Genomic DNA, 21455 nt, shown 5'->3' on the forward strand with positions numbered 1-21455 from the left:
TCTGCACCTATGGCTGGAAGGTTGCCGGTTCGTATCCCGCAGCCGGCAGAGGAATCCTACTCCGTTGAGCCCCTAAGCAAGGCCCTTCACCCCAACTGCTCCAGGGGTGCCATATAAATAGCTGACCCTGCGCTCTGACCCCAAGCTTCTTTCCCTGTCTGTGTGTCTCATGGAGAGCAAGTTGGGGTACGTGAAAAGACAAATTCTGATACTGTGATCTTATACTGTGTGCAGTTGGTACTAAGATGAAAGAACCTAAAGCAAACCATGTTACTGCTGTGAGAAGTTGGCACAGCAGTAGGTGGTGTTTTTCCTTCTGGACCTGAATTTCTACACCAAATCACCAGCATGGTGATGTGTGCTCTGGTCTAGGACGTTCCGTCCTTTAGATGAGATGCTAAGGGCCTGACTCCCTTGTCATTTAAAATACTATGCCACTATACTCAAGACTAGGGGTGTTAACTCTACTATTCTCACTGAATTCCGTTAGCGAAACACGATCTGGCTTCGCTGAAAGGGGTCCTTCAATTGCTCAAATTATTTCTCCCTTCTGAGTTTCTGTGCGGTGGGGCTGCAGGAGTGTATTCTGGCTTCTACATACAGTATTATCAAGGCATGTGCTCCGCTTCAGTGTTGCATGAACTAATTACTTTCCCTCCAATATAAGAAGCATTTTGTAATCAATATACAAGCGATTGATACATGCTGCACAATCGTCTGCTTCTTCCTTTCTTCCTGGTTTAATAAAGAGATACACATTGTGCTGAGTTACTAACCTGCAAGCTTTGCTTTCAAATCAGAAATACAAATCTTATTATACATATTAGATATAATAAATACTTCAAAATAATGGGGGTATAGTGTATTGACAATTTCGAACATAGACTGCTCTTAACAACACATCGATTCATCGATGGTTGTGCGTAACTATCTCAACTAGGGGTCGGGCTTCTCCACTGTCTCTGAAAATAATAAAAAAAACATTAAAACAATTGTAATGAACGTTTTCAAAAACGCTTTCTGCACAATGTCACACACTCCTATCAATCAGCAGAAAGATACTTGATTTCAAAGAGTGAACAAATGAACAGACTGAAGTATGCGTAAATCTACCACAATTTGGGCATATTTTACATTTTACAACAGTTTCCTGTTTCGTCATCAATATGAGTTAACTTCCAACTTTCATGCCTGCTGACGAATTTGGTTACAAAAGTTCCTTGGACGTCACTTTGGGATATTCAGGTTACTTGATAAATGATAAACTGCTTAATAAAGTGTTTCTTCATATGACAACACGAACGGGCAGCCTTTATTACAACAGTTTTTAGACGAGGAGGTTTGCTAGGTATGTTTGATAGCCTGCAACAAGGCAAAGGAACAGCCGTCTTATTTTTAATAAAACAACAGACGCTATAGCGGAACCTGCTCATGTTTACCGAGGGGCTCAGGAAGAGATTTCTTGTTTGAATGAGCGAAAATGAAAAAGCCTGACGTAAAGTTGGTTATACTGGGGGACATGAATGTCGGTAAGACCTCTCTGTTGCACAGGTACATTGAAAGGAAGTTTAAAGACACTATCAGCACAGTCGGAGGGGCGTTCTTCTTGAAGCAGTGGGGGCCGTATAACATTTCAATCTGGGACACAGCAGGTAACCCCTATTACCTTTTTATATAAAATTAATTTAGGATGTGTAGATGTTGCCTGTTATTTTCTTTAGTCCATTTGTACTCTACTTCCGAGTTTACCGTCTGTGATAAGTAGATAAAATCTACTTGTACGCATTAAAATCTACAGAAGTGCTGTGTTTGATCCCAGTAAAACGAAGAAATACAGTATTTACTTGGTAATCGAATTACGTGGCTTTTATTAAATGTTCTAAGACAATATAGATTTGAAACGTGAAATCAAAATTTGATGTGATTGATTTTTGTTTTGAAACTTTCGTGGAAAAATCTATTCGCAGAATTGTTTTGCCGAAGAAAACGTACTTTTTGGTTTTAGTTGTGGAGAAGGATTAAGAATTTCGAAATTAGGGATCTGATGCGCTTTGGAGAGATCTAAAAGTTTCGGATTCTCCTGTATGTGGAATGTATCCTCTAAATGAATTTAATGGGAACCTTGCGATAGCACTGTTGGGATAATACAAGTACTATCATGTGTTTGACAAAGAGGATTATCGCAGTATGTGGGTTTTACAGGATTCACCGGAGACGTGAGTTTTCGAGATTTGTTCTGCAATATACTGTACTTTGGCCAGGGTAATAAATCTTAGTTGATCACATGAACATTCCTTTACTATAAACAAAGTCGCACCTTTTATGATTTTGGAAAAGAAACGAGTTTCAAATTGAATTGTGTATTAGATTCACTTTAAATGTTCAGTATTCTTTAACTTGTAAATTAGTGGATTTACTTTGGATATATGTATGATATATATTTAAAAATACGCTGTACTCTATTTTATTTTCAAGGTCAGGTATGGGTGTTCCAGAGTAAACTACTATATTCTTACACTTCTAAGTCAGTTAAAATGATTCGCTGTGTAAGAAAAACTATAGAGATTACTTTACCATTTATTTCCATCTTTTTCAATCATCTTTTTGATCATGTTCTTGAATGTTCTTTACACCTAGTGTAAAAAACATTACCTGTAAGGTCACTGGTTCTGTAAAACTGCTTAGAAAAGAGATAAAGAAGTCCGATAAATATTTTACGTTTTTTAATAAGTATTTGAATTGAAAAGGCTTTGTCAATTTTTCGTGCTTTTAAAACTGTTCAGTATATATATATAAAAAAAAATGTTTATGTCCAAGCATCCTGTAAAATATTCTGTTAAGGCCTGACGGCTGATAAATGAGGAAGAAGCTGAACTTCTGTCATACAAATTAAAGACGTAACCGAATCATTGTTATCTCAGTGTTAGGAAGAATAACTTCTCAGACGGCTGTGCTTTAGCTTTGCTGTAATTACATTTTGTAGTGCCTCAATATTGTTTTCTGTAACCATATTAGACTAATCATTCTGAAAAACGTTCCACTTGTATGTACAGTACAAGTGTAACAACTACTATACTAGAAAACATACATGGAACATCAACAGTAAAACAGTATACTGCATTATACTGCATGTTGGATAAAAAACTTCTGGATAGCAGTTGGCTGGGAAACTATTGTAAGGAAAGTACAGAAATCGTTGGAGTTCAGGTTTATAATCATGCTTTTCTTTTTAATCAGTGATTAAATGTTCCAGCTACATGGATAACATTTTACCTGTCTTTTTGCCTTAAAAATACTAGTCAGAACACTAATGTCTAAGTGCTTATTAATGCATTTTATGAGAACATTATGTAAATTTTGTAAAAGAGAAGTTTGTGGTGACGAACTTGAAGTTTGATAAAAGTTTAAGTGCTGTGCTTTTCTTTGTCCTGAATGGGGAAATGAAAGAGAATTACATTGTTGTGTGCTTTTCGTGCTCTGTGTGCTGTATGTATCTTTGACACAGATTTAGCCACACAGCCTTACTTGCACTCTGTAGTAGGTTGGTTTGGAAACTCTTAACTCAGTTTCACAATAATGTTATCTATACTGATTGAGTAAGGCGGGGAATGTATTTGCAAAGAATTGACTGTCTCAACACTTTGTCATCTGTTTTGGGAAAGGCAAATCACAAGATTGAGTAAAAAAAAAAATCTTTTAATGTTTTGCATTCATAGAAATTACCAGTGATTTTAGAATTAGAATACGGAGTGTAATTGTGACAAGTCTGAGAATCGAAACCATTCTATAATTATTCTAAAAATAATTAAACCCATTTGCTTCAAAGTCTTCTGTGCCTCTCTTAGGTTTTCTGAGTTTGTCACAGAATATGCCCGTTACATGTATTGTGAAAAGAGCAAAGCACTAGCTGGAGCTAGACCTGCCAGCAACCTTCAAAGACACTTCAGCAGAGACTGGTCAATGGAGGTCGAACTGGACAAGCGACTTGTGTTTCCAGACAGACCTTTGACCGGATGTAGTCATGTCGTCCTCCCAGAGGAAGGCTATAATCCTCATTGAATTGACAGTTCCTGAAAAGAAAGGTGCCAAGAAGGTTTTGAGAGGAAACAAAAATCAAGGTACGAGGAGCATGTGGACACCATCAGAAGTAAAGGCAGGAAAGCCCGGTCATTCCCAGTCATTTCCAATTACTTCTGTAGGTTTCTGTGTCTCCAGTGGTTTGGGATTGGTGCTCAGGTTTGCAAAGGAAGATTTTCTTCTTTTTAAATTTTTTTATTTTAGAGAACAAAGCAAAACCATTTTACATTTGAACAGCCATTATTCAGCCTTACATCACAGGCACAAATTCCTGTTTGTTCCCCTATTTTTTACAATTATATAACTTTTTAACAAAACTATATACGTTCAAAAGAAGGAAGATGTATACATTTAGGAATATGAAAAGGGAGGAGACTATATAAATGTATCTTATTAAATTTCCGTTATTTTGTATCTCAACAAAATCTGACCTTAAAGGTTTAATGTACTGCACCCATCAAGACCAATATTTGACGCTAAGGAATATTTTCAAAGAGTCCCCACTTCTGCCTTACTGTTGTGTATGCATGATTCCAAATGACTCCTGTACTTCATCTTGCACTGGTGAAACCTTGAAGGGTCTACATTGGGGATCTCTAACCCTGGTCCGGGAGAGCCCCAATTTAATTCTCTAATTTCTAAAGATACGGAACATTTCCATTGTGATAAATCATACAAGCGATTTGCTAAAAAAAATCAAAGTAATCTTCAGTCCTCTAGGACCAGAGATCTCTTCATTTAATAGATTGGAGACCCCTGACCTACACAAATGAGTAGAATGATACTGGACAGGTAAAAAACAAACGGTACACCATCCTCATAATCTAGAAAACTTGCACTGGAGTTTGGGCACTCTACCTTTACAAACAAGGCAAAATAAAAAAAAAGGCAAGTTTGAAGTCCGAGAAGTGGGAGAATTCTTCTACTGCTGTCTGATGGAAAAATCTACGAGTGATGCAAGTTGCAACCTTCTCCGGGAATGGCTTGAAACTGTCGGAACATGTGACTGCAGGAGCGGCACGAAGGAAAATCCAGAAGATGACCCTACTGTGCCGCTGAGAACTAGCAATTCATAAGTGTGAATGACAGGCATCCACAGCATAATCTAATGTCAGACGGGCCTCCAACAGAAAGACCAGTGAATCAAGGAGGATCAAATTTAGCCAGCCTCCATGCCAAGAAGGAGAGACCAGTCACAAGAAACCACTCCAAACCACAGAGCCAACATCTTGGAAGCATACCTGTCACATGAAGAGAGGTCAGGTGCATAGTCTGAAATAAAGAAAAGAAAGCTCTTTTTCCTCAAAAAAGATGAAATGTGGAAAGAGTACGGTTTTTTGTTAATATAATACTCAACCTGCTTTCCCAAACCCAAAATGAGATTTGGACTGTGGTCTAAGAGTGAGCAAATCTTCCAGCTTTCTTACAGGTTTTTTATTTTTAATTTCAGCAATATTTTCTCAAATTTAAAGTGCATGCACTTTGAATAGCTTTCTTTTTAAAAACAAAAGCTGATTGTCCTCTATATAATGATATTTATATGTATGGTAAAATTGTATATTCATGAATAATCTTGAATTTTTTATTTTATTTTTTACAATAGGAGGTGGGAGAAATGAGATTTCTGGTGGTACAGCAATGAAGCTTGCGTAAAGTGTGTGGAAAATAGGAAATGAATCTAGATCTCTTTTGTAAATCTCCTTTTAATGATTATTATTTTTTAAATATGTTTTTACATTCTTTGCCATATAATTCACCTGAGGTTCATATTGTGTGTGTCTGACTTGATCAGGGTGAAGTTTCAGGTTTTTCACTAACTGAAGGGGATAATCATGCAGATGCAATTTCCAAGTGAATATTTTTTATGGAAAGGAAAGTAGTAGTAGTGGTGTTTGTGTCTTGATTAACAATATGTGCCATTGTCTTTGCAGACGTGCTTTGTAAATGGCTCAGGCCTCTCATGCACTTCAGCTGCTCGTAGTCTGCTCTGCATCTATATCGAACATCAGTTTGTAGGTTCTTTTTCTTTCTTAACACTGTTTAGTTGAAGTCAAACTCCAAAACATAACGAAAGCGACTCATTTGTGGTGCTCACTGCCAAAATGAGGTATGAAGAATTTTGAGTGAGGAATTGTATTAAGTGTCCGGGCTGCATGAAGAAGGGGCAACAGCTGATCCTTTTCTTTCTTCCCATATTTTAGCGTGGGATTTACCTCTACGCAGACCTTTGCAATAAAGCCCCTCTTATTCAGTCCATTAACAACTGAACTAACCTCTGCTCTCGCAGTCTCATTATATATCCTTGCCAGTTCCAGGAATTAGGTCACATGCTTCACCATGTGCCTTCAGATTGCATTATGTAAGCCTCTACTGTATTCGTCTGTTCAGTACTGGCATTTCAGGACTTTCATGCCTGAAGGCTTACATGATTCTAGAAAGCTTTGCATCTACGCTGACAAAAATATGCATACATCACAATACATTAGCTGGAATTGTTTTTGTTCCTTTATATTTAAGGACCACAATGTGGTATTTGTCATCCTTCAGTGTGTGTATTGAACCAGACTGCTGCCATGTGTCTAGGTCTCAGAAGTCTCCTTGCAATGTTGAAATTTTCATTTAAATACCGGTTTATAATACATTTTTGACCTTTAGTTTTAGAAGCTGATATATCATGACAACAGAGAGGCCTTTTTACTTTTTGTGTAATGTTAAGAATTCACAGCTCTTGTACAGTAATAATCCCCCAATACATTACTAGGATTTTTTTTCATAACACGTGGTGTTTTAATGGGATGTTTATTTTGTTTGTCACAGCTCTTTGAGTCATGGCTCAGTAAAAGACTGCCTGGGGTCATTGCTGATGTCAGGGCCCTTATCAGATTCACATGGTTAAGCTAGAAACAGGGCTGCTATTGAAACAGTCTGGCTGTGGTGTGCTCCAACTGTTAGGACAATATTATCAGAGCCTGTGACTGTAAAGAAATGAGTCTCAGCCGATTTAAAAAAATGTTTTGATCTGTAAAGGGCCGTGCTTTTAAAAAGGAAGTATGATTTTTTATAGCCTGAACTGCATTTAAAATTACATTTCAGCAAAAGGAAGTCAATTATTTTAATCATATATTGTTTACGCTTTCTATAAATATGCTCCCTTCCATTGTTTATCTGCATACTCTTAGAAAACACCTAAGGGCTCCCTGTGCTTCTTTGTATCTCCTTGTTGTTGAGAATCCCACAGGAGATAAAGGGAAGGAGACCAGGATATTTACTTCTCTTCTGTTGGTCAGAATATAGCCATGCACAAGGAGCAAACTGTGCTCTGCTCTTATCACAGTAGCTAGTACAACATGACAACCCTCCCTACTGCTTTAACAGTGGTATCCAGGCTTTTCGGTCTGTACTTTTATAGCATCACAAGGTCTTTTGATTTTTGTTCAAGGCAAATATTTAATTTGCAGCCTTTGCTATTATCTCTAGGCGTTCACGAAGGCAATTCAATAATTTTACAAAATCTCCAGGACTGGAACACGACAGCCCTCATGGAACACAATTGGTTGTCTCTGTCCTAGATGCTGGATCTGTGCTCTGTGTGGCCCCACACAAATCCATTCAGGCCTACAAGTGTCAGCACCCTGAATGAATGTTGCATTGTGGCTTTTAGTCCAGATGAGGAGTTGCCAAGTAGAAACTGGTGAAATTTTGTTTAACTCCCCTTTCTGTCCTGTTTTTCAATATTCTTAAAAATGCGTCGTCATGTGTTTTGGAAAGTAACAAATACATTAAAAAGCAGCATATTGTATTAGTCAGCATTTTAAAACCTTTGATTAATTTGCAATTGCCTATGTCATAGTCACTTTAACATTGTGTCATACTGGCTGTAAATATAAGTGACCATCAAGCAGAGGATGGAAAACTGTGAATTATTTGTCCCGAGGCTTTGAAAGCTTAATCCGATGGTAAGCCTTGTTGTGATCAAAGTTTAAGTAAGAGAGTAAAATGATATTGCACTGTTCTGTGAATTTCTGCTTCACTAGTCACTTTGCTGACCCACATTTCTGAAAGTTCATGGGGGTGTTCATCCATATGAACTAGTATCCCAATGATTCATATTATTTTGAAATCAAACCCTTGTGTATAGCTACCACAACCTTTCAGTCACCACATTTTCCTCCATATGGCAGAAAAGAGGGAACGTTCTGAAACATTTTGAGATTGCTGTATTTTATCTTTCTCTTTTCCTTTGTTGAATTAAATAAGAGTTCTGTTTCTGTAGTATAAAAGCCTTCTTGTTAGCTTTAAGCTCACGTCTGTCTGAACTGTAGTCAGCAGATCCAGTAACTGCTGATGCTGTGTGCTCATCCTTCCTGAATTTCGTAGTTTGGTAACACGACACAGTGGAATTCATGGGGTGTCAAAATATTACTTGTTATGTATGTCCCTTTGGTGTTTTCTCATTTTTGAAATTTATATTGGAAGCAACACGGTGAAACTGGAATGTTACCTTTCTGTATTTTGATAACCAGAGTTAAGAGGTGAATTAGACATAATTGGCAGTTAATTTAAATGAGATGATCTCTTAAGAAGGTTGTTTTTTAGGCTTTATTTAACTGGTGCGGAAACGAACCTGACTTTTTTTGCCCATTACTGCCATGGACAGAACAAATCTCTAGTCTTGTTATGGACCTGAACCAGCTGTGCCTGTTTTTTAGAACAATGGCGTCCGCGTCAGAAACGTAGGCAGGGTGTCCTTGTGTCGTTGGGAAGCTTTCTAACGAATTCCTTTCCTCTCCGTGTCAGGGCGGGAGCAGTTCCACGGGCTGGGCTCTATGTACTGCAGAGGCGCCGCCGCTGTCATCCTCACCTACGACGTCACCAACTGGCAGAGCCTGGTGGAGCTGGAGCAGCGATTCCTTTCCCTGACGGACACGGCCAACTCCGACTGCATTTTCGCCATCGTGGGGAACAAAGCTGACCTGACCAACCTGAAAGCTGCGGCCGCAGAGACGGGCGAAGAGAGGGAGAGTAACGGCAATCTGGCGGGTGCCCAGTTCCCAGCCTCTCCAAAAATGCACAAACAGGTGCAGCCGGAAGACGCCGTGGCTCTTTACCGTCGGATCCTGCGTTACAAGATGCTGGAAGAGAAATGCAGCCCGCCGGCGGAGGCGATGTGCTTCGAGACCAGTGCGAAGACGGGCTACAATGTGGATCTGCTCTTTGAAAGGGTGTTTGACATGGTAGTGCCCGGCATTTTAAAGAAAAAAACTGAAGCTATGAGTAATACCGTGGATTTGGAAGACTGCAGTGACATGCAAATGACTAAACTAGGATGCTGCGGTTGATCGGATATGAGTGGGTTAGTTTGTATTGGGTTTTTTTCCACACTGCTTTCAGATTCAAGCAAGTGTGTTTTTAGAAATCCAACTGCATGTGAAAATGAGGGTACGGAAATAAGGTTGGGGGTAAATTCAAGTTTTCCACTGACTTGCATGTGTAGCTCTTACCTTGTGAAGTTAATACTGTGGCCCTTCACTGCCTGTTCCCCAACGCACATACTCATCACTCCCTTTCAATCTGAAGCTGACTTCACTGGATATGTTATTTATCCATCACGAGCAAAGAGACTAAAATAGTGAATGTATTTATATAGAAATATGGATAAATAAAATAAGATGATCTACAATACGCCTTTAAGATTACACGTCGGAGATCCAAGTACTCGGTTGTTGTTGAGAGTTATTTTTTTCAGTTTTAAGTAAATTGGGTGCTGCTTTACCACTTATTAGGTCTATCGTCAAACACTTGCATTGAGCCCTTTATAAACAACCTGCTGCACTAGATGGTCTAACTCAGGTTTTTCTGCTGAAAAAAACATTTTAAAATATAATTCATTTCAGCCCCCAATATTTTGTTTCATACTTAATGTGCCTTGAAATGTCTGTTTTATTGTTAACTGATTTTGTATGGCTATTCTCTTTGTATGTCATGTTTGTGTTAAGTACATTTATGAAAATATTTATGATTGAAAATTTTAAAGGACCTGCTATTTGCACACTAACATTGAAAAAATAAAGGTGATCATGATCAGTGTGTGTCTTTTTTGACCATGACAGATCTATGTAGAAATATTTTTATTGTGATCTGCAGAGGTGCTTTTGTGTATACCATTTCAGGCATGTTAATACTCACTCCTCACATGTCCAAATTGATTAATTTGTGCTTTTCAGTGATTTGATTAAGTGTAAGAAATTTTTAAGCAATTTATATTGACAAAGAAGTTCAACAATGTATGGTAATGAACTAATTGCAGCAGCAGAATATTTTAATGGCAATGGTACCACTGGATTTTGTCCATTGCCTTCATTATAATAGAACCTTTAAAGAACACCAGCATCTAGCAGGGACAGGAAAACTAAGAAGATTCTTTGTTTTGAGTTCTGATGAAGTATTGTATATGTACTTGACACTGCTAACAATTCATTTTTGTTTTATGTTTTTTTAAAGTAATTGTCCTTTCACTAAGTACAAAGTGTTGTCTGCTAAATAAGTTCATAATGTTGAAAATGAGATAAATGTATCTTTACTTAATAGTCTCATCATAAAAAACTGTCATGTTTCAGAATTTGTCTAACAGCCTCTGTGAGATTCTGCAGTGCTTTCTTAAACTGAAAACTGGAATCCTTGTTTTTGTTGTTGATGAATCTGGTATAACATCAGATCCCAGATCCTCCAAAATCAATTTTTTATGTTCTCATACCCTGCTAATATTTTAAAAGGCCCAACAATGTGTGATGCATCTCTCATTCACCAAAATAATTAATGAAGCATAAATAAGGGGGAGTATGCCAGTGCTACACACAGCCCAGTGTAATGTTTTATCAAGAGTTATTTTCATTGAATGCATACATCCTGGTCATCAGTTTCTTTTTGCCCGGTACGAGAGCCCTAATAAAGCAAGTTATCTTGTAAAATAAGTTAAAGAGAAAATAAATCCCAGGCTACAGAGTTAAGAAGTAAGAATTAAAAAAAGTTATTTCTGGCAAACCCATACACCAAAATGCAAATGTTGGAATTAATATTTTATTCAGTATAATTACATCAAAGTCATAACATAAAATGACATAAAAAAATCTTATTGAACATGATCTGGTATATGTACACTCAATAGTGATTACAACCATAGAAAAAATACTTTGTAATATTTAGATTGGCCACAGAGTAACATTCTCACGTTTGATGTTTATGACGCTGCCGGGAAACTTCAGTTTTTAAATTAACTTCTCTAGCAGTTGCATCTTGCGTGCATCAAACCATAAGACTCTATACAGGTGATGGCTAGAGGCAGCAGAAAAAGATTTTCAGTGCATTTAATACAGAAAGATTTTTTTTTAAATAAAAAGTGAACTTCCATTTATTAATTGCAGAGTTCTTATTTTTAGTTTAAAAAAAAATCTTCAGATCAGTGTAGTATTAAAACAACCATTACTGTGAGAAACTGCAAAGTGTAATGGCAAGTGAAGTATAAAACCATACATACAACAAAAGCCTTTTCTCAGCTTTGAGTTGCCTCTTTATTTAAAAGGTAAAAGTGTTTAAGGTTCTGGGATAATATAACAAACAATGAAAATATACTTAAGGCAAATAAGGATGAACGTATTAGAGCACGTTTCTTAAACAGTACAAAACCAGATAAGTATAGTGTTAGTTTCTCTTTGTATGAAGCAGTAGCTGCTTGTCCTACAAATTATGAAGCAGTGCATAAAGACATGGGCATTTTTTTCTCATTGGATGATCTGGATTATCTTTCTTTTTCTTAATATATATGGAATGCACGGCTGAGGTAATAAGTTAAAATAAGCACCATTTCAAATGTAGAGCAAAGAAAGCATTCTTTCTTTATTGATTTTTATAATCGTAATGTTAATGCACACTTGTGCCGATTGTTTTTTTTTTTCAGCTCGTGCTGTTACAAGTTCTTCATGCACACCTGGCACCGGCTGATTCGAGACAGCAGCTGACCTGCCTTGAGTGTTTCTGCAGCCGGTGAGCTGTGGAAGGACTGCTCTATTGACGTCAACCAGAAGCTGTTCTTATTGGCAAAGTAATGGCAGGTGCCTTTGGCTCCGTTGCACTCAATGAAAGGAGTGGTCCTAAAGTCTTCAAGGCAGCTTCCAGGTGAAACCAAGGACTGTCCACCCCCTTCATCTCCAGCAGCGGTGTGCTGAGCAACGACACAAAGAAACAATTAGCACCACAGAGAGATGAACCAGAACTAACATGTTTGTACCGTTATTTACATGCGATCTATAGGACAAATAGTAGAGATTGCTTTTGCAGGAAGGTTAAAATAAAAGAAAACAACCCTAAAAAAGGGACTGTTTCTACAAAAAAGAATAACCAGAAACAAGTTAACACCTCATATGGTTGTGAAGATGCAACACAAATTGAGCAGTCGGTATGTCACTGTTAGGGTGCTCCATGAGAACTCATTCTGGTTTGGGGTTAACAGCTTAATTGACATTTGATGGAAGGCTGACTATCCATGTACTTCATGGGACATGAATATTTTTATGCTCCCCAAGAAGTAATCATGAGTATTGGGAATGAAAAGTTACTGATGAACAGGTGAAAATGTCTGTCACAATAAAGCATCTTCATTCAGATGTATATACTGAATATGTTATTTTGTAAATTAGAGTCTGCAGATGTATGGAGCTACATGACAGAAAATTCTAAACAAAAGAAGACTGTACAATGTTTTTCACCATGAAAGTAGCAAGCTTACCATGAGGAAGGAATAACCAATCCACAGGCTGCGCCATCCTATGGGACACTGAGGAATGCTAGTGTCCTGGCTGTGGACAGCGATGGCCAGGGATGGAGCCTCGCAGACCAAGCAGCGGCTGATGTACGGTTTAATTTCCTCCTCCTCCACGGGCATCATGGGTAGAGGGGCCGTCGTCGACAGCCAATAGGATTTATCATTCCTGCTGGCGTAGTAGCAGATGTCTCCAGGGTTGCAGTACAGGAACGGCATTGTGTTAAATCTCGGCAGGCATGATCCTGCCATTCCTATAAAATCAGCCCAAGTAATAGCAATCAGTATTAGATACCATCAACTGTTTGAAACTTCTCTGCCTACATGGGCAGATCTTATTACAAAGAACATTCTACTGTATTTTAAATTCTGTCAACCTCTAACAGGATCAGAATGAGCCCTGTTGTACATTCAAAGAGTATGCATCCCACAGTGCAATGTTTCAAATTCTGAGTTACAAAAAGCATCAATAGAACTGGAGAACCTATGCACGTACACTTTTAATAAATGTGAAGTACACGATTAGTGTAGTTTATGTGGCAGTCCCAATTTCACGATAATGACATGGAATACACATTGGACTATGCTTAACTACTAAATGTACGAGTGTTTCTTACATATTAATCTCTAGCATTAGTAATAAAAGTGGCTCTGTGGCTAAGGATCTGCGCCTGTGGCTGAAAGGTTGCCGGTTCGTATCCTGCAGCCTGCAGAGGAATCCTACTGCGTTGGGCCACTGAGCAAGACCTTTCACTCCAGCTGCTCCAGGGGCACTGTATAAATGGCTGACCCTGCGCTCTGACCCCAGGCTTCTCTCCCTGTCTGTGTGTCTCATGGAGAGCAAGTTGGGGGTATTTCTAATACAAGAAATTGTATATGGTTAATAAAGTGATCTTCTTCTTTTTATTATATACCCAACCAATATGCCAACTGAGTATTCATTTGTCAAAATGGATGAACCTTGCACCCACATGGTGAGGCTGAGGAAGTGCAGACAGGCTCCTCTGACCCACCCACCCATCAAGCAATTTATCTTTTGACACATTACAAGCTCTGCAGTGATATCCAGGTGGCTCAGCACCAACTGGAGGAAAGGCATGTCCCTCATGATATCTGGAGAAGCCAGCAGACTCCCAGGAAATTGCAGAATTGTTTCACTGGAAGACTAATCTGATCCTTAAACCCGATTGTACTCAGCTAATTATGCATCGTGGTCATAGCAGGCTAGTGACATGACACAGACTTGAGATCTGAACTGTTCCACCACAGAGCGTAACCTGGGCTTGTAGTGAGTGTCTTTACCAGTTGAACTACTCAGGAGCCTCCTCATACTTTTGATGGATGATACCAAAGGTAAAGTTTTTCTACCAGCCAAAATATCATACCAAGATCCTGATTGTGTGCCTTCTCCTGGCCTTCAAAGTACAGCAGACTGTATCCATCCCACAGTTTTGCCATGCCCACAGGACACATTGGTACTTGCTCTGACTGGCTGTGCTTTACAAGGAGGTACCCAACACTAACGCTGCGGCCGGGCATGCCTGCCAATCCAGGGTTACCAGGGCGTCCTTGCGACCCTGTGGGAGAGAATGACTCTAATTAAAGTGGCACAATTGTCATCACACTGCCAATAGCTTTATTCAATTATTGTCTCACAGCTGGATTCAAAAGCTCTCTTATGGTACATAAAATACCTATTGTAATGAAGCAAAGGATCCTGGAGGGATGAAAGTTGGAACAGAGCCCTCTGAACAGAGAATTAAGGAGTGTTTTCCACGCTTCCACGAGGAATGAGGGAAATGCTAACAACAGGGGAAGAGTGGATTTCCCAGTATATAAACCTACGAAAGCCAGATTGCGCTTGCCATCGACTTTAAGGTTGAAGATAGAGTGTGACGTGCGTCTTAGAAGGACCCAAAAGCAGGAAAACACTGCTATAAGAAATGTACAAGCCAGAGACAAAACTAATCTTTTTAATTCTTATCCTCTGACCAAACAGAATCCCCCGCATAGGTCCCTGGTTTATCAAAACATGGAATTGCAGACTTAAAACTCTTGCAGGTGAAGCACATAAAGTGAACAAAGACATCAGACAGATCAAACCAAAACTGGATTACGAACCTGGCAAGATAAGCATCCTTGACTTTTTACCATGTGGACATTTGTTTTCAATGTCTTTTCTATTATTAAGAATGTTGACACCCATGACTGGAAGCTCCTTCACTGATTTGGAGGCCAGTTCTGCCATCTTGCACTTGAACCAGTGAGTGAAGCCTCCTGTTTGCGAATGAATCATTCGTGTGGTTTTTCAAGTCAAAGGAAGCAAGGGCTTTAGCTGATTGCTTCTACCATGAAGTCCTTAATCAGATGCCATAGTGCCTCCTCTTTCCCAACCACTGACTTTCTATTTAAATATTCTATTTCTATTATATAAATATGCAACCAATGACTATATTTGTTTCTCTCTCTTATCTATAATGATATATAACGTGTCTTCTTACTCACACATTTCAGTATGGTTCTTTAATGTTTTTTCCTCAAAACCCCATAATAGACCACATTTTCTTTACCTGATGGATTGATGAAGGATGCAGCGCAATTGAATGATTCAAGTGAAAGAAGCTGATTCTGATCACAAATGAGATACCACTGATTTTTACACCTGCCTCTGGAAGATTCTGTGGCCCATGTACTGCTGGCTTTGTATCGTTGGCCAAATGAATACTGACTTATTTGAGAAACCGAGACCTCCAACCAGCAATGTTCTACGAGGACAGCTACCACCAAAAGGAATGAATATATCATGACTTGCCTTCCATTCCTTGAAGACCTGGGTGGCCACCAAATCCAGTTTCCCCATGGTAGCCTGGAATTCCTGGTGTTCCATTCACGCCTGGCATACCTTTTTTTCCTGGAGGGCCCCGAGGACCTGTATAATGTATTGAGTTCCTTTAGAAGGGTTTCGTGAAAAAGAGGTACAATAAAACCAACTTTTAGAACCTGTCAATAAGTACTTAAATGGACTGGTACTCCAGTACTAGGCTCATACCTGGGTCTCCAGGCTGCCCATGTAGGCCTGTCTCTCCAATGGGTCCCTGTGGCCCAGGAAGTCCTACTGGGCCAGGTGGGCCTCGTTCCTTGACCAGTTGTGGTGGCAAGGGAGCTGGGCCCCTTGAGCCAGGGACACCGGTGAAGCCTGTGCATTCACAACACAGACATAGAAGTCAGAGGGGAAGCAGGCACAACAGTGGGATGGACAGAAGAAACTACTTGTACCCTTAAAGAGCTTCACAAGATTCACAGATTCAACAATGGCTGTTAGCAGTAGGCAGCTGGATGATATTCCTGTAAGGTCACTTATCTAAAAACACAGAAGACGTCATAACACCACAACAAAAACAGCCTATTCATAGAACATCCTGTGTATGTCCTATGAATACCACAACTACATAGCCAACATTTTATATGCCCAGCCCTCCATCTGATGAAATACTGGGTGAACATCTGGAATAACATTCTGTGCAAACAAGTTTAGAAGAGTAGACGAAGTTAAATGGAACATACTCTACATGTGACTCAAAGCAACGAGATACTCGATCAAAAATGCAAGTGCTTAGTAATGCCCTTACTCTGAAAGGTATGTGTTCATGGTCATGTTCATGGCACTCCAATCAAAGTACTGTGTATTGCGTGTGGTGTTTTGTACCCCATTTTATGATTTTGGTTACTTACACGTTTTTCGTTTAAAAAGGAAAAATAAGAAATAAGGAGTGTGAATAATGTTTCATAAACCCATGCTGCCCCTTTCAAACTTGTAACATTATTCTTTCAAAAAAGAAGTTTTCAAGAAGCAAAGAGGAAGTGCATTACCAGGTAGGCCAGTGTCCCCCTTTGGTCCAGTTGGTCCCCTGTCTCCCTTAACTCCAGGTCTGCCCGGTATTCCTATTAGTCCTTGCTCTCCTTTTTGACCTTACAAGATAAAACAAAGCTTTCTGTTTAGGCTAAACATTTATTAAGTGTTTTGTGTGAATATAACCACCATATGCAAATACTGTACACTGTGTTCAATGTCTAAAGCTCATTTAGTAAATTACATTTAGTCATTAAAAATGTAAAAATATTACATATTTCTAACAGTCAAAAATGCTTTGATTATGGCAGAAAGGATTTCATGAGCATACTTCTCACACACCTCATTCTGTGTTTGCTTCATTAAACTGCTTTGAATCAAAATCTAAGCAATTCCATAGTACTTTTAATTTTCTCTTTTCAAGTAGAGTGTCTTATTGAATTGACATTGGGGAAGTTTGGCATGCTTTATGTTTCAAAGATAAATGAATACTGCATAAAATATTATTGAATATGAAATGAAATTTTACAGGCATACTGCAGATTTTCAGGTGATATACCTTTAATTCCAGAGATTCCATTTTGACCAGGAAATCCTGGAAATCCTTCCTCTCCTTTCACACCCTTGAGGCCATCATTTCCAGCAGTTCCTGAATCTCCCTGATCCCCCTTCTCACCATAAGGAGAGGGCTTTCCAGGAATACCACGAGCTCCCGGGAAGCCTGCCCAAAACATCGGTTGAACAAAACACCCGCCATCAAAATCAAACAATCAATTCAAGCAATCCTTCCCACACAGTGACGTTTTGCCTTGATTTACTTAATGCTATGTATACAAATACACCCACATCAAATAGTTTGATCCCGTCTATAAGGCTGTCACACTTTTCTTTCAGAACAGCCAACGGCTGACGGCTCTTGAATGATTGCGATGATATCTGCTGTGACAGTGTGCAAGCCCCACAATACACACGGCTGGCATGAATTCACCTCCCCCCAGCAGCACCTTGCTGCAGCTGGCCATAACTTCCCTTTGTGCAATGCAGTCTCTGTAAGTTATTGGTCGGAGAAACTCAACATTTATGTAAAACTGGTGTACAGTATATACTGCACCATAATGCTTTTAGTGATGATTCGGCCCATATCTCAAAGTTTATGTCTTCATTAATGTTTTTGAGGTGCTCCACCTGCCAGCCCGTTAAGGACCTGTATGGCATCTTTTTCCAAATGCAAACCTTTTTGTGCAGTGTATGAATTTCTTTAGATAGCAAGAGCCTGACCCAGTTTTGGTTTACCCTTGACCTAAGGTATTGTAACGCAACGGGGGCTCAGGCGGGCGCCCTTGCCGCATCTGGTCGACCCCATCCCGACTGGAGGCTCGAACCCGGGACTCCCGCGTCTCTCTGCAGCGACCTAGCCCCGTGAGCTAAAGAGAGATCTCTCCACAGCCCAGTAGCTGTAGTCCTGCTATCACAGGGAAGGGCGGTGACGTCACCTGCTGTGGTACGCCGGCTCTTACACAGTGCCTGTCGGCCGTCAGCGTTACACTCTCCCCCGCTTAAATCGCCGTCCCCGGCGAAGGGCTATCCCATCCCACTTCTGACACCAATGTAACGCAACGGAGCCTCAGTCGGGATGGGGCCGACCAGATATGGCAAGGGCGCCCACCTGAGCCCCCGTTGCGTTACAGTATTTTCAATTGTTTATCGACAGCTGTTTACATTTAAAAAAGCTCAGGAGCTGCAACTGGCCACTGCAGAGTACATTTCTCTGAAATAACTAGCTCACTGTCCCAACTGATCTTATTGAATGCTATAGACGTTTGTCCTTTGTTAACTCCATAGGAGAATGGCACAACTGTATACCTTGAAACCCTTTTTGTCCTGGGAAGCCTGGATCTCCTGGTAAGCCCACTACACCCGAGATTCCTGGCGGTCCTGGTGGACCTCGAATTCCAGGAGGTCCAGAGTAGCCTTGGTCACCTAATGCACAAGAACAGACAAGAAAGCTATACAAAAATGCCAAGTGCTTCACTCAAGTTTAATGCCATCACATGCACGTACACGAAATCATACAAAGGAATGGTTCAGGCAGGGCCTACAGTATATTACAAAGATCTACAATGTGGAAGGCTACAGCTCATATGTGCCATTTCCCCCTTTTGAGCACCATGAAGATGAATTAATAACCAGCATGCCTTTGAGAATTAATAAACAAATGAATATCAAAGAAGTGATACGTTAAGCTACAGTACATCTAATGATCAATATTATCATGCACTTGAAATCACCTGCTCCCTTACAGCATTTCACCTGCGTTCATTTCACAAGAGAGACTGACAGCATAGTGCATCCCTGTCCAGGGTCTGTCTTTAACAAGTCAAGCTAAGCTTTAGGGAGCTGCTGTAAGGCCAGTCACACCATGTTAAAATGTAATGCTTAATGACCATGTACAGTATGTGCGTGTATTCTCCAGAATGAAGAACTTCACTTGAAATGTTTAATTTTACAGAAAGTTAGTTATCTTGGACTACGAAGTTGTAATTGTGCACCATATTTCCTATAAGTTTTGATCTTGTATTGCTAGCTTACAGTATTAACTATATGTTCTAAGCTTTTTGTTATACCAATCCAAAATAATTTTTCACAATGCTTTTGTTTTTTATTACAGCCTAGGAATTCAGTAATAAATGAATTAATAAATACTCATTACCTGTTTAGAATATAGACGGTAAGACCTCAATATGTACATGGATGTATTTGGAGTTCACTTAGAATTGCTTGCATGTACTTTCCTACCTTTTTTACACTCATTCACTGAGTTTGCAAACTTTGCTTATATCTATGTAATATATAGGGGTGGTATGGTTGCTCTGTGGCTAAGGATCTGGACTTGTGGCTAGAAGGTTGCTGGTTCATATCCTGTGGCTGGCAGATGTATCCTACTCTGTTAGGCCCCTGCGCAAGGCCCTTAACCCCAACTGCTCCAGGGGTGCTGTATAAATGGCTGATCCTGTGCTCTGACCCCAAGCTTCTCTCCTTTTCTGTATGTCTCATGGAGAGCAAGTTGGGGTATGTGAAAAGACAAATTCCTAATAAAAGAAATTGTATATGACCAATAACATCATCTTATCTTATCTTAAAACACCAGGGCTCAAGAGGACAACTTTTCAACTATAATGTTTTGGTTCGCTGTGTTTTGCAGAGTTGAGCAGCTTCTAGAAAACTACCGCAGGGGACCTGCAATTGAGCGGACTGAGGTGCTGCACTGGGTATAGGCTGTCTCCATAGCTACCTGGGTCCCCTTGTTGTCCTTTGATTCCAGGCGGTCCTGGGATGCCAGGCTCTGGACTTGGCAATCCTGGATTACCCTTCTCCCCTTTGACCCCGGGGCTACCTGTGTTGCCCCTGGTGTTTATGCCTAGGGAAAAGGAAAAGAAAATGAAATGAAAGAAAATGAAACCAACGAGCCTCTGGTTAGGCTCTTTCATTTCATCAGTACAAGAGTGTTATTAGACAATCAGAGGCGAGGAGAGAAATTAAAGGCAGACAGTACGGGTGTTGGAGGTACTGTGGCATTACATGGGGGCGTGTCCAGTGTGGAGGTGGAGCCCTGATAGACGGGCGATGCCTCGCCTTTGTAGTCCCAGCTGGGTGGGTCCTATAAAGGCTCACTGGACACCCCCCGACAGGACGAGCAGGGCCACCCTGGAAGGGGGGTGTTCCAAGGAGATTTATTAAACCCTAGGTCTGACACTGGGTACTGTATGTTATCCCAAGGACATTATTAAATCTCCTTGAGCCCCATCATTTAGACCCAGCTGATGTGGAGCTCATTTAGGTGTCTCTATACATGTACACTGCTTTGTATAGAAGTGTCAGTTAATTGGCTAATTATTATTTCATTCAATCACCCTCAGCAGAGTATTCAGTACTGTTTTGTCCTTTATTTTGTTGTAGATACAAAGGTTTGTGATAATGGAAACCACTGTCAACATTTAAAATGTATTTGCTTTGATTCAGTGCTATATGATTCAGTGAGTATAATCCTCAATTTCTAGAAGTTCAACACCCATTAAGGTCTACAATGAAAAGGCACAAATGAGGAAGTCTAGAAAATGTGTCTTGGTTGTTTGCATATGCTGAATATTGCCCACTAACATCAGTAAGTCATGGTTTCGACTATTTTATTCTATATCAGAATTAAAACCCATTCTCTCACTATAGCTGACTGGTTTCTTATTTGTTCTAAGTAATAATAGTTCCTTTATCTGTAAAATAAAATGTCAGTGGCACAGTAATAAAATTAGTAGACTACTCTAGTTAACAAAAGTAACAACTTACTTAGAGTTTACGCTGATTAGATTTAACGTTAATCAGTTAAAGTTATAATATATTCTGGTAGTGCATATTTATTACCTTTCCTTAACCCATAACATGAAACAGAGGAAGTATTTATCTATCTATCGTTACTGTCTTTCCACGGCAGAGGAAATATTAGAGTAATATTAAATTAAAATATTAAAAGTGAGACAGAAATAGTATTTTATGGGAGCTCACTTCAACAATTGAAGCAAACCCAGTTAATACCTGGAAGTCCTTTGTCGCCCTTCTGGCCTTTCAGACCATCAAGTCCAAATATACCTCTCAAACCAGGGAATCCTGTAAAAGATTTGCAAATGAAATGCATGAGGAAAAACTAAATGTTAATTTTAT

At 39.6% G+C, this 21455-nt stretch overlaps 2 protein-coding genes across 5 annotated transcripts in view; one reads left to right on the forward strand and one right to left on the reverse strand.

Annotated features, from left to right (window-relative positions):
- Nucleotides 1–1155: 1155 nt before the first annotated feature.
- On the forward strand, nt 1156–11462 carry rab20 (RAB20, member RAS oncogene family). Of its 2 annotated transcripts, none has more exons than XM_088597120.1 (2): nt 1156–1652; nt 8875–11462. In XM_088597120.1, exons 1-2 carry the CDS (start codon nt 1481–1483, stop codon nt 9414–9416), a joined length of 714 nt encoding a protein of 237 aa, XP_088453246.1. In that variant the 5' UTR covers nt 1156–1480; the 3' UTR covers nt 9417–11462. The 2 variants fall into 2 exon arrangements, with proteins under 2 accessions (XP_088453246.1, XP_088453253.1); XM_088597127.1 differs by lacking the exon at nt 1156–1652 and adding an exon at nt 1965–2216.
- col4a2 (collagen, type IV, alpha 2) overlaps nt 11141–21455 on the reverse strand; it is a 102736-nt gene continuing 92421 nt past the window's right edge. For all 3 annotated transcript variants that reach the window (XM_088597011.1, XM_088597020.1, XM_088597004.1), the window contains 10 exons: nt 21330–21401; nt 20035–20160; nt 18606–18722; nt 17302–17463; nt 16763–16861; nt 15942–16088; nt 15705–15821; nt 14278–14469; nt 12860–13146; nt 11141–12295 (listed from right to left, as the gene is read on the reverse strand). In XM_088597011.1, the coding sequence (XP_088453137.1) occupies nt 12041–12295; nt 12860–13146; nt 14278–14469; nt 15705–15821; nt 15942–16088; nt 16763–16861; nt 17302–17463; nt 18606–18722; nt 20035–20160; nt 21330–21401 (1574 nt within the window). In that variant the 3' untranslated portion in view covers nt 11141–12040. The remainder of the gene's footprint in view (nt 12296–12859; nt 13147–14277; nt 14470–15704; nt 15822–15941; nt 16089–16762; nt 16862–17301; nt 17464–18605; nt 18723–20034; nt 20161–21329; nt 21402–21455) is intronic.

This window comes from Lepisosteus platostomus, chromosome 2 (assembly GCF_059453375.1).
Source record: "Lepisosteus platostomus isolate fLepPlt1 chromosome 2, fLepPlt1.hap1, whole genome shotgun sequence".
In the NCBI taxonomy this organism is placed as follows: Eukaryota; Metazoa; Chordata; class Actinopteri; order Semionotiformes; family Lepisosteidae; genus Lepisosteus; species Lepisosteus platostomus.